Source organism: Thamnophis sirtalis, unplaced genomic scaffold, assembly GCF_051295495.1.
Source record: "Thamnophis sirtalis isolate CommonGarterSnake01/CBP01778 unplaced genomic scaffold, rThaSir2_p1.2 scaffold_4, whole genome shotgun sequence".
Taxonomy (NCBI): domain Eukaryota; kingdom Metazoa; phylum Chordata; class Lepidosauria; order Squamata; family Natricidae; genus Thamnophis; species Thamnophis sirtalis.
This window is the reverse complement of record NW_028261384.1, coordinates 67,824,935-67,840,802: the sequence shown is the minus strand read 5'-3', so window position 1 is coordinate 67,840,802 and position 15,868 is coordinate 67,824,935. Positions and strand designations below refer to the sequence as shown.

Sequence of the window (15,868 nt, the reverse complement as noted above, 5' to 3'; positions counted from 1 at the left end):
TTAAGTGAATCTCATCATTATGGTCATTAAATGATTCAAACAGCTGTTAAGCAAATCCAGCATCCCCAATTGACTTTGCTTGTTAGAAAATGGACAGCAAAGTTACAAATTATGATGTGACAGCAAGAAGCTGCAGCAGTGTAAATCAGTTACTAAGAATCTCAATTGAACTTGATGATGGGAGTGCTGTGGTAACAGAAATTTTAAGGATGGATTTTAAGTCACTTTTTCCAAGTCATAATTTTAAACAATCATCAAGTGAACAGTTGTAAGTCAAGGACTAGATATACATAGTTTACTTGTCAGAGCTCTATCATTATATGAATGAATATGAATGAAATACCATTCATATTTTGCCTTCAGGAAATAAATTAACTATTCACCATCCAAATTAAATATGCTTAGATATTATACATTATAGTATCTAATCTGCTACTATATGATATATGAAAGTGGTATTTATAAATACTATCTTCATTGTAGGAGATAAAGGACTGATACTTCATCGATCCCCAACCTTTTGGCTTGGTGGCCCGATTGGGGGGGGAGGAGGAGGAAAAAGGCATAGTTCCCTGCGAGTGGCAGGTGGGCAAACATGAGCAGCTTCACTTTTGTGAGCAGAGGACACGCGCTGCTCACATGAGGGGAGCTTTTCAAGTGAGTACAAGTGGTCGCTGGTCATGCGAGGGGAGCTTCATATACATGCCCTTGCCCACTGCTTGCATGACCTGGATCCGAACATGCCACCGTCCAATAGCAGCCCACGTCACGTGGGTTGGGGAGTCCTGTGATACTTGAATCATACAGACTTTCTCATGGATATAATAAGAACAATTAAACAAATTAGAGCAACTAAAAAGAAAATATATTCTAGGACCTCTTGAAAGGCTGTAATATAATAATCCAGATAGATGGGATTTCTTGTTGTTTTACATGATTTTGTTTATTGTTTTTACTTAATGCAAGCTGCACAGAATCATTTTGTTGTCACATGACCTGCAAGTCTCATAAACAAACAAACAATTGATCATGAGATCCTGAGGACATTCACTAAAAAATCTAATATGTATTTACTAATCCTCTGACAATGTTTCTCAGCAAAGATTCTTAAATAAAGAACAATGATTGCTAATTCAATAACAGCAGAAAACAAAGAATACAAACAAATGGGGATTTTCTCAGTGGAAAAAAGTCAGAAGTAGGTTTGGTGGAATTTGTACAGCATAAGATAAAAACTCCCCAAGTTAATATAAGGTATTGCAAGATACAAAGGAAAGAGGATTAGGTCAAAGAGGATTAGGTCTACCAGATTTGAATTTCTATCTTGTTCCTATTGTTTAGCCTTGAGTAGGTGTTGCAAAGAAACAGGTTATTGGAGTTAGAAGGACATGAATCTGAATTGGGGTGACATATATATTTATAGTATGGAATAAATATAAATACAGGATGTTGCTGAAAACAGTTTTGTGGCTTTCAGCACAAAAAGCATTTTCTAGACAACAAACAAGTAAATGGCTAATTTATCATGATGTACTATAATTTCCCTAAGAGGATTGTAAAATAAAACCAAGAACAGATATACGTACTTCTCCGTGGTTTTCTAATGTGCAATTATAAGAAAGGTTTAAAGAAGATAAAAGATTTTATGATTTTGAACAATATAAAACTTGAGTTTGAAAGCACTAATGATTAAGCACTAATGATGAACATGTTATGCTAAAATGTATAAATGTTAGTTGAAATATGAGACAAGAAGACAAGTGAAAGAATGTGTAACAAAATGGGCCAAAGTTTTGGTGGATCAATGGGAAAATATGTGGTTGTAAGGATTGAAATTTATATTATGTTCTAATTTTAAAGAGAATTTTATAAAATGATGTATTGTTGGCATTTTTCACTAAATAGTCTAGAAGGCATTAAGGTACTTTGAATCTTTGTTGGAAATGATAACGTGGAGAGACACCCTATCATCTTTGGTGGATGCATAAAAAAGCCAACAAATTTGAATACAAATACATATATTAATTCAGAAGATTTAAAAAACCAAAGTACAATTAAAATCAAAGGCTTTTCTTTTGGGACTAAAGGACTGACAAGTAGGAAAAAAACATGGAACTTTGTTTCTATAAATGAACCTTATTTCTAGTTCATTATTTTTCTGCACTTTTTCTTCTTCTTTCTTTATTGTGTATTAGTTGTGTTAAAGTTTTAATTTTTAAAAAATATACTTAATTTCAATACCCTCCCCCACACACAGAGACAAAGACAACAGAAGCAGAGCCCATTGTGTATCTCTGATGGGGAAAGTGCTTTTAATTTCCCCATAAGTAATAAATTATAATAAACAAGGCCGCAACTTGACGGCGGAGAGTGTTGGATGCTAAACCCTTGTCCAGTCCCTCCTGGAGAAAGTCTAGTAATTGTGGGACTGAGGCAGAAGTGTCTCGTATACTACCCCTCCGGCACCAGGGTGAGAAGGCGACCCATGTCGCTTTGTATATTCTAGTAGTAGAGGGTCTTCTGGATGCTTGGATAGTTTGAATGATCATGTCAGAAAGGTTCTGTTTCCTCAGGAGGTCCCCCTCAAGTGCCAGACGGCTAGTTGCAGCCACTGGGGATACGGATGGTAGACCACCCCTTGGCTGAGAGAGGTTTGCTGCTGAGGAATTCTCCATGGTTTCTGGATGGAGAGGCGGACAAGATCCGCGTACCAGGACTGCCTGGGCCAGTGAGGTGCCACAAGTATGATCTCCGCTTCCTCCGCTAGCAGTTTGGACACAACTTGCGGAATGAGTGGGAGAAATGCGTACAGTAGTCCTGGGGGCCATTTGCACCTCAGTGCATCCGTCCCCTCCGCCCAGGTTGAGTGGTAGCGGGAGTAGAATCGTGGCAGGTGTGTGTTGGCATGTGTGGCAAATAGGTCTATTTGAGGTTTGTCTGTTTATGTCTGTTTATGTGGGCCTTTGTTGCTACATTGTCTGTTAGTACATGTTGGCCCACAATCAGTGATGAGAACTGACGTAATGTGAGTCAGGCCGCTCTCAGTTCCAGCCGTGGGAAGATTCTCTCTGGGTCCACAGTCCCTGAGTGAGCTGGCCCTGACAATGCGCCCCCATCTGAGAAGGCTGGCATTGGAGGTCACCACAATTCTTTCAGGTTCCTTGAACAGGCACCCTTTCTTGACTGCCGCTGTTCTCCACCAAGATAGAGAGCGAATCACCGTCTGAGGCGGACATATGCCTCTGTGTGAATTGCTGGCTCTTGCCTTTTGCATTGGCAGGAGAAACCACTGTAGTTCCCTGGCGTGGAGTCATGCCCAGGGAACTACCTTCAGGCATGAGATCATAATGCTGAGGAGTTGTGACAGTTTGATGATCGGCACTGACCTGGACAGCCTGCATTGATGCACTCTGCTCCGGAGATTTTTCAGCCAGTCCGGCGACAGGAATACCTGGCAAGAGATCGAGTCCATGATGATGCCCAGTTGTTGGATGTGTGTGGTTGGCTCGAGATGGCTTTTCTTCAGGTTTACCAAAAAGCCGTATCGTTGAAGAGTTCGTATGATCACCCGGACGTCCCGTCAGGCCTGGTCTCGGTTTGAGGAGTGAATGAGGATGTCGTCTAGATAGTATTCTAGACGAATCGGCCTGTTCCGGAGGTGGGCCGCCACCACTGCAAGGAGCTTTGTGAACGTCCTGGGTGCAGATGAGACTGAAGGAGTGAGCCCTGTACTGGTAATGCCTCCCATCGAAGTAGAATCTCAGGAACCTTCTGTGAGCTGCATGGATGGGAACGTGCAAGTATGCCTTCTTTAAATCTATTGAGGTGAGTAGGCCTCCCCGTCTTATGCAATCCAGGATGGAGTGGAGGGATTGCATCTTGAATCGTTTGTAGGCCAGATGCTGATTTGGGTGCTTCAGATCCAAGATGGCCCTCCACCCCCGAACTCTTCGGGACCAGGAACAGGATGGAATAAAATCCCTGCTTTTCCTGATCCTTTGGCACAGGTTCTATGGCCCTTATTTGGAGAAGGTGGTGAATCACTGCCTTCATGAGATCTATTTTTAGGGAATTCTTGGGAGTTGGACAACGAATGAACCTTCTCTCAGGGAAGGAGAGAAACTCCAGGAGTAGGCCCCTCCTGATCGTGTTGAGAACCCACGAGTCCGTGGTGATTTCCCCCCTCCTGTCAGCGTAAGGGGGGGGAGCCCTGTGATGGTCACTTTCCGCGATGGAATTGGCAGGAGTTGGATCCGCCACAAAATGGCTTCCAAAAGCAATGCTGCTACTGCCTATCCCGTGCTCCAAAGGAGCTCCTGTCTTGGCCCCTATCGCCTGTCTGGGGGTAGGGTCTATGGTAGAAAGATGAGGTGGAAGGCTGAGCGGGCTCCTGTGCTCGAAAGGGTTGCCTTCTGAATGAGCCGGAGCCCTTACGCTCAGATTTCTTTAAGGTGGCCGGAAGGATCTTACGTTTGTCTTTCGTCTCAATGACGAATTTGTCTAGAGCGTCCCCAAGAGTTGACCTCCTTTGAAGGGGGCGGAAGCAAGCTTCCACTTAGCCTTCATGTCCGCCTGCCAGTGGCGAAGCCACAGCAAGTGGCGAGATGTAATATTGGATGCCAGCATGCGAATTTGGCCGCATTCAAGGAGGTGTCAACTGAGTACTCTACTGCGGTGATCATTTTGCTGAGGCCGTGACACCACCGAGATCCCCCAGAAGGAGGTTTGGATCTCAGCTGTCTCAACCAGAGAAGAGATGCTCTCGTGAAAAATGAGGCAGAGGTGGATGCCCTGATGGCCCAGGCAGCCGCCTGGTGAGTCTTATGGCACGCCTTTTCAGATTTCTGCCTTGAGACCTTCCAGAAGGTCTGCTGGCAGGTTCAAATTGGATGTTAAGGAGACCACCGGAGCATCAGGAAGCTTCAGGACCTCCTCCATCCTGTTTTCTACAGTGTAAAGAGTTTTATCCCCTCCGCTAGGATTGGTCAAGGTACCGGGTTGAACCCACTGTCTTTGGACTACGTCCATGAATAAATCTGGAACTGGGATCAACTCCTGAGTAGGAGCCGTCTCCTTGAACAGGCCTTCCTTGGGTTCCTTAGCAGATGAGAGACTTGTGGTCGCACTCTTAGGAGTAGCGACCTTGGCCTTGTAAAGGATAGACTTGAAGAGGGAGGGCCTGAAAGTCCTGTAAAGGCCAGTTTATCGGGAGGAAGATCTTCATCCTCCGATAATTCAAATTCTTCAGCCTCCTCCTCCTCCCAGACTGATTCCTCCATGGCAACTGAGGTGCCTGGAGAGACTGGGGCCTGGCCTGGGGTCTATTTAGGTTTGGAAGACCCAACCTTGCAGGCCTCCCTCTGCTTGATGCCCTCGGCTATGCCCTGGGAGATGGCTAGCATAATTATTTATCTCATCTCCGCCCGACAGGGCTGGCCCCGTCCTCCCTAGGGCAAGATCTGGCCAAAGCACAACGGCTTCTGCTCTCACTCGAATTGGTGCCTTCCTCCGCTGGGAGGATGCCCTGGAAAGGTTCCAGCTCTTCCCTGAGAGATGAGCTGGGCAATTCAGGGTAACCCCAGGAGGCATCGGGAGAGGACTCCCTCGAAATGTCTCCTGCTGACAAGGGAGACCTGTTCCCCTAGGGTGAAATAGGCTCCCTCCCCTCCCTCGGCCCGGAGGGGGGGCCTGATGATGTCTCTACCCAGTCAGAGGATGTATCTTGCCCTTGCGGCCGCGGGAATCTTATCTCCGCAGGCTTGTGTTTTCGGGACCCCTCCGTGGGTTTTTCATTGTTCCCTGCGGGTCCCGGGGAGGCCTTTTTTGTGGTGCCCTTCCCTCCCTCCCAGTCTACTGCGTTTGGTGGAGGGCCCTGCCGGCACCTCCTATGCCTCCAAACCTCCATCTGCCATGATGCCCTGCAGTCTTGCGAGGAATTCAGAAACAGCAGGCCGAGATTGCCAGTAGACAGGCACCCGGCATGAGCCAGCTGGCTGCAAGTGCCCGCAGATCAACTCTGGAGGCGAGGGACGCCCGGGGGACAGAACCATTCCTCAGGCCACCCTCAGAACTCTGAGCAGTGGGAAGTGGAATGTGGACCTTGCCGGAGCCCCGGACAAGGCCCAACGCTTCCAGGCGGCGATCTGCTGCTGAGAGAACTGAGCGTTGGTGATAGGCCTTCACGCGGCTCCAAACGGCTCTGAGTCACCATTTTCTTTTGCTAAAAATGGCCGCCGCTGCGTGTGCCGCTCGTGGTCTCTGAGCGATGTCCGCAAGAGAAAGTGCGCGAAGGCTCTAAACTGGCTGCCGCTGTTTCCCGTCAGAATTGAGCACCGCCAACGCCGATGGAACTTGAAAAGCACTCCATATGGCGCTCTTAGACCTGGCAGTTGGGAAAATTCAGCCAGGAAGCCTCCCACTGCCCCCTTGCTCGCCAGCAGCCAACGGACAAGCAACTCACGCTTCCGCTCCACTTGTGACCAGCGGGAGCCAGCAGTCCCAGCAACTCTCTCAGCCTTAAATTAACAGCGTTAGTTCTCCGAATAACCGTCAATATCTTTCCAAAAGGTACTAGTAACAATTTCAAATTTACTGAGGTTGGGGAGTCCAGCTATCTGTTCTAGGACTGAGGAACTCCCCAGAATTAGTCCTAGCGGCCGGACTGAGTTTTTAAACTCAAGGAGGCAAAGGGAGGCGTGGTCAAGAAAAATACACTCAGTCCCAGGGCAGATAGATTGTGTTAACCCATGCTAGGACTCTCCAAGCAGCGCACAGGAGAGCAGCAAAGTTGTGGATGATACTAAAATAATCATAATATCAAAATCAAGCAAGAGATGTTAAGATCTCTTTACACTGTGTGACTAATTATATGCAAATGCATGAAAAAAGATACATGATTGGGTGAAACCCTCCTAACTTTATATACATAGTATTAGAATCTGAATTGTTTATATCTCACACAGAAAAAGATTCAGAGGGGATAACACAATGGAGATGCTGGGTGAGGATTCAGCAGCTCAAAATAGGAATACAACAGAACTAGAGAAGCGTAAGAGGACAAGTAAAATGATATGGGGTTTGAACATCTTCCATATGAGAAAAGGCTAGGAGGCTCTTTGGAAATAAAGTAGCTGAGGAAAGATATTATTGAGATATATAAAAATAGACATGTCTGAGAAAAATATAAGTTCCAGGGGCCATCCAATGAGCTGAGTGAATTTCTTCAAATAATCCTTCTGTGGAACATATTATCATAAGATGTGGTGATGTTCACTAACTTGAACAGCTTTAAAAGAGGATTGGATAAATTTATGAAAAATAGGCTTAACAAGGGTTAATAATCTTGAAGACTCAACATTAATTCCAAGTAGGAAATAACAGGTCTCTAAATATAAAATCCAAGGGAACAGAAATTAGAGAAGCACATATGTCTAACTTCTGCTTGTCACCACCTTGGAACCATCTGTTTGGCCACTCTATATAAAATGCTGGATTAAGATGGGCTTTGGCTGCATCTGGCAAAATTGTTCTTATGCATGTAATTGTGAAACTAAGGAGAAAAATATAATTATATTAAAAGAAAAAAAAGAAAATTACCTGTTTTTTAAACTGTTGACATTCTTCAGGTGTGAGTGTGTCGGCCTTGGCAATGAGCGGGATTATGTTCACTTTTTCATGCAGGCGTTTCATGAACTCAATATCCAAAGGCTTAAGCCTAAAATAAATAAAAATTAAAAAATTGAAAATGAGATTTTGCAAATTTGGCTTCCAAACAAAATGTGACCCATGTACAGTACAGAAAGTAAAATATAGATAGAACGTGAGTTATGACTGTAATGGAATCTGCTCATTAGGGTTCAAAGTAGGGAGAAACACTAAATGAACTGCCTCATGTAATGGCCAGTCATCCCTGCTCTTCCCACTTCATTAATTAATCAAATGTGTGTGTTACTATGTAGAGCACGAGGTGCCTCAGGGACGAGGGAGATCCTGAGAGGCCTAGTGAAGGCAAAGCCCTCTGCGTCAGACCTCTCAAAGCCTCCCCCATTCCAAGATGCACCATGCTCCATTCAGGGGTTGCTACATGCACCTGCTGCACAGCTGTCTTACCAACAAGAAACACTAGCTGTGCCTGCCCATCGTGGTTCTGCCACTGCCTTTCCTCCTGCCAAGGTGTCCCTGCCTTTCTGGGGCAAAAGGATTAGTTTCCTACCTTTTCAGAGCTTTCTGTCCTGATCAGCTGGCCACCAATCCTTCGGAAGACTATAAATTTCTCCTGGCTCTTACTAGCCTTTGGGAAACCAGACCCTACATGATAAGGTAGCAGCTTCAGCATTAGCTTCACAAAAACTTTCCCTTGCTACAAACCCCCATCCTCTTCCAGAAAGCCACATTTTTCAGTAAAAAGCTGGGAGGAACAGCTTTCTTGTTCTCCCATTTCCCCAATTAGGTGTTAAAAGTAAAGTCCTCACCTCTTCCCTCCAGAGTCTACCCTTTTTAAAAACCTTACCTTGACTCCAGGCTGACAAGGAAGAAAGCAAGCAAAAAACTATCCAGCCTTCTGCCTTGAGCAGCTGCAGAAATAAAACTCAGCTCAGAAAGTTTAGCAAGGGCACCCCCCCCCCAAAAAAAAATCCAAACAAACTTGGACAAAATCTGGGTCATAAAATTTTTAGCTGAGTGTCTGAATTCTGTAGGACCCAGCTATGACTCTAAAAATCAAGATCAAGAAGTCTGTCCCGCCCAGCTTTTTTTTTTCACTGAAGAAATGTGGCTTTCTGGGGGAGGGAGAAGGTTAAAGCAAAGGAAGCTCATCCTATCTTAGCATGCAGGGCCTGGTTTCCCAAAATCTAGCAAAAGCTAGGAGAAGTTTGAAAGTTCTTGAAGACCAGCTGATCAGGGCAAAGAGCTCCAAAAGCAGCTGTCATTTTCTATAAGGAATTATAGGACTACTGAAAATGGCAGCTGCTGCTAGGAAACATGAGGAATAAGCCCAAATGGTGTGGGGTGGTGCTGGAGCAGGATGGGGGAAGGAAGGTAGCGGCACTGCAGCATCCCCCTAGTCAGTGGTAATGATGAATGACCTAGGGGCCCTGCAGCCATCCTAACTTTGAAACAAGGCCTCAGGTGCAGTATGCAGTTTTGGGGTAATTGTCATAACTTTCAATTTTTAATAATTCATCTCTCATATCTGGAGGACTACTGTAATTGCATCTGCCTTGCAAATATGTATACAATAAAACTTCTACACTAAAAGATGTATGCTTCTGAAAATGATTCAGAATTTCAAAACTCGCACAAGCAAAGTTCCTTTCTACTGCTAAGTAATAGATATATTTCAAGCTTGCAGCTCTATTTAAGGTACACTTGTTAGAGAAGAGGAAGCTATGTGAACTTTTCAAATATTTATATCTATTATCATTTGAGAATTAGGGCAATATTTACCACTGCTTTCAAAAACAAAGTGCTTTATAAAAAATTACCAGTACCTCAAATTATAATTTATAAATATTTGATAAAAAGCAATTCAAAGCATTGGCACAAATTGAGTCCATTAAATAACCTAATCTAAAATGTCAACATATATTTAAGTAATCATCTTTTATTGTGATACTGTAAATAAAGCATGGAAAACTATTTTCAATTTAACCAATTGGAAAAATCCAAAGTATAAAACTAGTAACACATAATCCCAATTCTTGCTCTTCTGGATTCTTTAAAAACAGAAGGAAAACTATTTAAGTTCCTTACAATTTCTAAGTTTAAATGTTTCTGAGTGGAGAAATCGCATGGTAGGAGCAAAACATTAATTAACATTAATGTTTAATACTGACCCATGTCCTGAAGGAGCAATGAAATATAAACAACACTGGACCCTGTTATCTGGCATCTGTCGTCTGTTCACACGTGATTCTGCATTAAGATAGTCTTCAAATTTACTGTCAATGTAATCAATAACGGGCTGCCAGCTGCAATGTACAAACACATTTTTTTAAAAACAGATTAACTTGGAAAATTTTCTATATTAGTACAAGTTGCACATCATAATATTAAAAATGACATGTAAATATCACAAATATAATTTTCCTAAAGAAATTTAGTTAGGTTGCTGTATGAGAAAAGCAATGCCCATTCTTATATATGAAACAAGAGCAACAAGCAGAAGTTTTAGTAGTAAAAGGAAGAGTTATAGAAATGGTATGAGGGAACACAACCATACTTCCCAAAGCTATTTGGTAAATAGTCTTTATCAAATTTCATTTATTATTAACTATCTACAATAATTAACAGATTGAATATTTATTTATTCATTACATTAATATTAAATTAATTTTTATAATAACCAAGGACATATTCTTGACATCAGAAAATGTATCTTATAGTTTATCAATGGTACTTAATCTTTTGACTTTTCTCAGTAATAACCAAATAATATTTAACTCTGAGCTAATCACAGAGAAACAAGACATACTAATATTCAAACACATAGAAACAAGACAGTTTGATAACTACATTTGGCAAATTATGTTTTATGTAATTTTTGGCCAAGAGAACTGCAGTAAGAGTGCCTTACAAAGAAAAAAACTTATTCTACTTTAAATATATGCAAGTATTGCAAGATAATAGCCATTACTAATATTAGAATGTTCTTACCAATTGCTATTATCCACTGCATCACCAAATCCTGGTGTATCAACTATTGTTAGTAGCAACTGCACACCACCTTCTTTAATTAGAACCTTAGACTGCTCAACCTGAGAAAAAATAAAAAAAGATAACTAATGCATCTACATTAAATATTAATGGTGCTTTGCTAATAAAAACTTTGAATAATTTAAGAATTTTTAAAAAGAAAATATTACAGGTCAACTGCTCCTAAAAATGTTGTTTAAAATATGACCATATATGTTATTGTTATGTATGCCAAATTGCTTTTCTATAAATGGAGTAATTCTTTTGATTCAGGGAAAAACTTTGATTCAGTGGAGAATCCTTTTACTGGCAGGAGAGGATGAAGCATTAATAAAAAGCATCTTCCCAACTCTTCAGGAAAGGCTGAATGAGTACGCAAGAAGAAACGGAACAAAAATATTTTTTATTTTCTTCTTGAAAAAGTATCCTACATGTAGAGTTCTGGTCATATCAGTTGAGAATCCAAATCATGTATTTTTTTCTCTATTCATATTTCTTTGCTCAATTTGTTTTTCCAACTCTGGAAAAAATGTTTTATGACATAAAAAAAATAAATGGTTTAACAGCAGAAACCAAAATTGAGATAGGTTTTCAATGCCTCTGCTTAACAGAGGGCTTTTGGAGAGCTTTAGTTGGTTCATGTACTACAATTAGGCCATGTTGTTATAATAGTCTGAATGCCATCTCAGAAAGCATCAACAGGCATCAACAGGCGCATAGAGATAAGTAATATCTACATACCATTCCACAGCTGATCAAAATGTCAGAAAGGAAACAGAAAGACCAAAACAGCTCAATTTACATTAGTGATTATTTTTATTTTGTACTACATCATTACCTAGACATGTCCTAGATATTTTATTTTAAGCTGCTGCAGCTTTAATAAATATATTGTTGTTGATGATTGTATTTCCTTTACAATTAGAATTTTTTATTTAAAACCTCTTAAGACTTAGCTTCAAGATTATATGAATATAATATGCAGTAAATATTCAAGCTAAATTCATTTGTACATTCTATTTGGTCAATTTTTTCTTTAAAAGAAAAAGTAAATGACCATACAAGGACAAATTCTCATAATGCACTATTTGTTGGAAGCCAGCCAGAAAGCTATTGTAAATAGCATCAATCCTCATTACAACTTCAAATGAATCCTATTTAGTTTTAGAACTACTCCGTGGGGATTTAGGAAAAATAATTTAGCTCCAATCTTAGAAAGCAATTTTTTTCACAGTAAGGTTATTTTCCCATGCACTCTTATTTTAAATAAACATGGATCAGATTCACAGACCATGTCAGATTTATAAACTTAAAGTTCTCTTATTCTTTAGAAGTTGTCTATTTGATGTATTTTATGAACAGCTTTCTGTTATTTCTGTTTCATGGGAAGCAGAGATATTTAAAGTGATTTAATTTTAACCCAACACATTTAATGTATAAAAGTGTGAATCCTTCCATGCATAATCTAAAATAGTCTAAGTATTTCAACTACTGTGTTTCCCTGAAAATACGACTTACCCTGAAAATAAATCCTAGCCTGATTTTTGGGGTAGGCCTAATATAAGCCGTACCCCAAAAATAAGGCCTAGTGAAAGAGTGGGCATGGCCAGCACAGGAGGCAACATTTCCCTTCCCTGGGCACCTGACGGCAGCTTGGCCCCTAATTGCAGCCCATGAGGGTTGGGAATGCCTCTCGTTCTATCTTTCTAGGCACCTGGAGGTGTTTCTGGCACACTCGTGCTAGCCCCAACCCTGCCCACAATGCCAGGCAACCTCGCAGCTGAGGGCCTCTCTCTTTTGCAAATTAACTTGTGGTTCTGAAGCAAGGGTGACCACAGTTTGTGCTCTGCCAGGCCTGGAGCTCGGATCTTACTCAGGCTGCTGCTACGATGAGGCAGAAAGGGCGTTGGAATTGGTTCCCCTCCCCGCCCGGCTGCTGGATCTGCTACTCCTTGCTTCACGGGGCCTCATTGCCCTCCTGGCTGGGCTGCTCTCACCCATCTGGCTGGGCTGCTCCTGCCTGGTGTGGGGCAATTCGGTCCAGATCTCCAAAGCACCTCCCCCACAGCTGCCTGCCAGTGCCCCCTTCATCAGCAGTCACGCTGCCCTGTGCGAGCTGTGTGGCGGCCCTGCAGCAGGATGGAGGAGGGAGATCGCCCCTTCCTCCTTTGCACCTCAAAACCCCATCTTCCCTAGTTGTCAAGCCCTTAGCCTGCACTCCTTACTGGAGCAAGACATGGAAAACAATGTTACCTGTGGAGGCCTCCCACTGCAATGCTCTGCCACAGCTTCGGAGCATCTGGTTTGAGCTCAAGGCTGTGCTTCTTGAAGCCAGCGGCAGGAGCACACCTGCAGATCAGATCAGCTGTTTCACAGAGGCACAAGGCACATGGAGCGCCTCACTTGGCCTCCTGACCAAGTTGCTGGTAAGGAAAGACTGTTCTTGAAGGGGGCATGAGATGTGTGGAGCCTCCTGCTGCTTTTGTAGCCTCAATCAGCTGCAAAAGCAGCCACGCTTCTTGGAGGAAGAGGCAGGAGTGCACCTGCAGATCAGCTGTTCCAACCACCAAGCTGTTGGTATGACAGGCAAGGAGGCACAAGTGGACCTCCCAAAAAATAAGACCTGGTGCCTTTTGGGGGGGGCAAAAATATAAGACCCGGTCTTATTTTCGGGGAAACACAGTAGTAGCAAGATAATTAAACATTACATTTAAGAATCAAAAAATTCTTAAACCTAAAATTTACATAATTACAAATGATTAATTTTAAACATGGTAGCATATTAGTATCAATAAATAAAAGTCACATATACAAAGATGCTAAAATGTTATTTCAAGCTAACTATAAAGCTATAAAGAAACTGAAAACAGTAATATTATTCTAGCCAAATAGGTTAAAATAAGATTAGTAGACTAAATGCAGTAACAATTTTTGCTTAGACATTTGAGTCTTTGTAAACTTGAAAGAATACATTTATCAGGATTGTCTGTTAGTAATTGCTTCTTTGAATTCTTCTACATTCATGTTTATATTGTCATCAACAATAACATCAGGGTGCTTTGTTTTCTGTCACTCTCTTTTTCATTAGCTTCAATTTCCCAGACATTAGGCTTTTCTCCTCCAATTAGTCCTTGCCTTCATATTACATGTCTTAAATATTAAAGCATTAATGTCTATGGAGATTCTCAGTCATCTAGGTCATGGTAGTCCCAAAGGTGCTTTTTTCAAGAGGCAACTGGACTTTCTGGTTTTTCTTTGAAGATGTTTTGCTTCTCATCCAAGAAGCTTCTTCAGCTCTGACTGGATGGTGGAGAATAGAAAGTTCAACAACTTCAAAGAACCAGAAAGTTTAGTTGCTTCTTGAAAAAAGCACCTTTGGGATTTAAGCATTAACTTTCTTTATTACAATATTTCAAGTAAGCAATTTGGTTTTAGTTTATTTTGCACTCAATGATTTCTTTTTACACTTAAGATTCAGAATTTTCTCAGCACTGCAATTCAAAGACATCCATTTTTATTCATTTAGCCTTTCTAATGATTCAGCTTTCACAGGCATAGTTTATAGATGCAAACATTATGGCCTTAAATTTTCATGTTAAGTGTGATATTTCTGCAGTGCGTATAGTATGACTACATATGTTGTAGTCTTTCTTTCAAGCACTGGTATCTTCTATTTCAGTTTTCAGTTGTCATCCTTATGAATGTTTTGAGCATTATGAGGGCTCTGCCTGTTAACATAATTTTATGGCACACCCTTCTTCATCTTCAACAAGATAAGTCTTCCTCACTTCTGGTCATGCAAGTGGTGGTATTAGCATATCCAAGATACATTTCCATTTTTTCACCCTAATCCAGTGTTCCTTATATTATCTCACATAAGTTAAATGAAGTAACAATCTATTACCCTACATTCCATTCTAACTATTGCTTCCCAGTCAACAAAAATATTCTCAACAGCATGTAAAGTAGTCTTGACTACCCATGGTTTTTTTTGACTATCCATCATCTTCTATTGGTCTATAAACTGCACCCAATTATATTATTTTTACCTTTTTTTCTGCAGCCATTAAGCAGATCACTGGTTGTGATCACATGGTTGTTAAGTGACTCTGACTTCCCCACTGAAAGTAGCAAATGGTGATTATGTGACTCAAGGACACTGCAATAATCATAAATACATGCCAGTTGCCAAAGCATCTAAACTTTGATAATGTTCTCTACAGATGCTGCAACAGTAGCAAGTGCAAAGACTGGTTTTAAGTCACAATTTTCAATGTTGTTGTAACTTCAAATGGTCATCAAAATGAATGGCCATAAGTTTAGGTCTACTAGTACCATGTTTTCCCGAAAATAAGACCCATTCTTATTTTCTTTTGTGCCCCAAAATAAGCACCAGGTCTTATTTTCAGGGGATGTCTTACCCGCTTACCTTAGCCAGGCCTCCCACACCCCAACACTTCTTGCGCTGCTGTTCGACATCTTCTGCATACGCTCACAAACAGAAGCCAAGTAGCACATTACTTTGGTGCTGCCATTCATGGCAGAAGGATGTGTGGTGTGTTGTGCCCTTGCATGAGCAAGTGGCAGTGACGTGATGCGCCACGTGCATTGCCGCAAGTGGCGGCACTGGTTATGATGTGCCATGTGACCTCCTGCCACAAGCAGTGACACAAACTCAGTGAGCACGTGGCCTCCTGCCATGAATGGCAACCCTGGCATGCTGCACCACATGGCACCCTGCTGCAAGCGGCAGCACCGTTGCGATGTGCCACTTGGTATCTGGCTGCAAGTGGCTGCAGAAGAATTCTGGGTGTGGGAAGTCTGGCTGAGGTGGTCCTAAGGCCACCATTTCATCTGCCATGCTTTTTAATACCTACATAAAACTGCTAGGACAGGTCGTTTAGGGATGGGGTCTTACCTAGGGCTTATTTTTGGTATAGGGTTTATATTAGGTACAGACATAAAAGCCAAGCTAGGGGTTATTTTGGGATAGGTCTTATTTTCAGGGGAAAACAGTAATAACTTCCTTAAGGTCATCAGTGTGAGCGTTATCTGCATATTTAGGGTTGGGGAATATCCAGAGGCAAGTACAGTAAAAGACAAGACATGTATTCAGAGTTCTACTCATTACATAGCCTATCAATGAGCGAGTCGCAGTGACATGATGCGCCACATG

At 41.9% G+C, this 15,868-nt stretch overlaps 1 protein-coding gene across 2 annotated transcripts in view; it reads right to left on the bottom strand.

The window, feature by feature from the left end:
• SEPTIN7 (septin 7) overlaps positions 1–15,868 on the bottom strand; it is a 75,592-nt gene that overhangs the window by 42,496 nt on the left and 17,228 nt on the right. For both annotated transcript variants that reach the window (XM_087713079.1, XM_087713080.1), the window contains exons 4-6: positions 10,654–10,754; positions 9,834–9,968; positions 7,597–7,714 (exon numbers count right to left, since the gene is read on the bottom strand). In XM_087713079.1, coding sequence (XP_087569205.1) covers positions 7,597–7,714; positions 9,834–9,968; positions 10,654–10,754 — 354 coding nt within the window. The remainder of the gene's footprint in view (positions 1–7,596; positions 7,715–9,833; positions 9,969–10,653; positions 10,755–15,868) is intronic.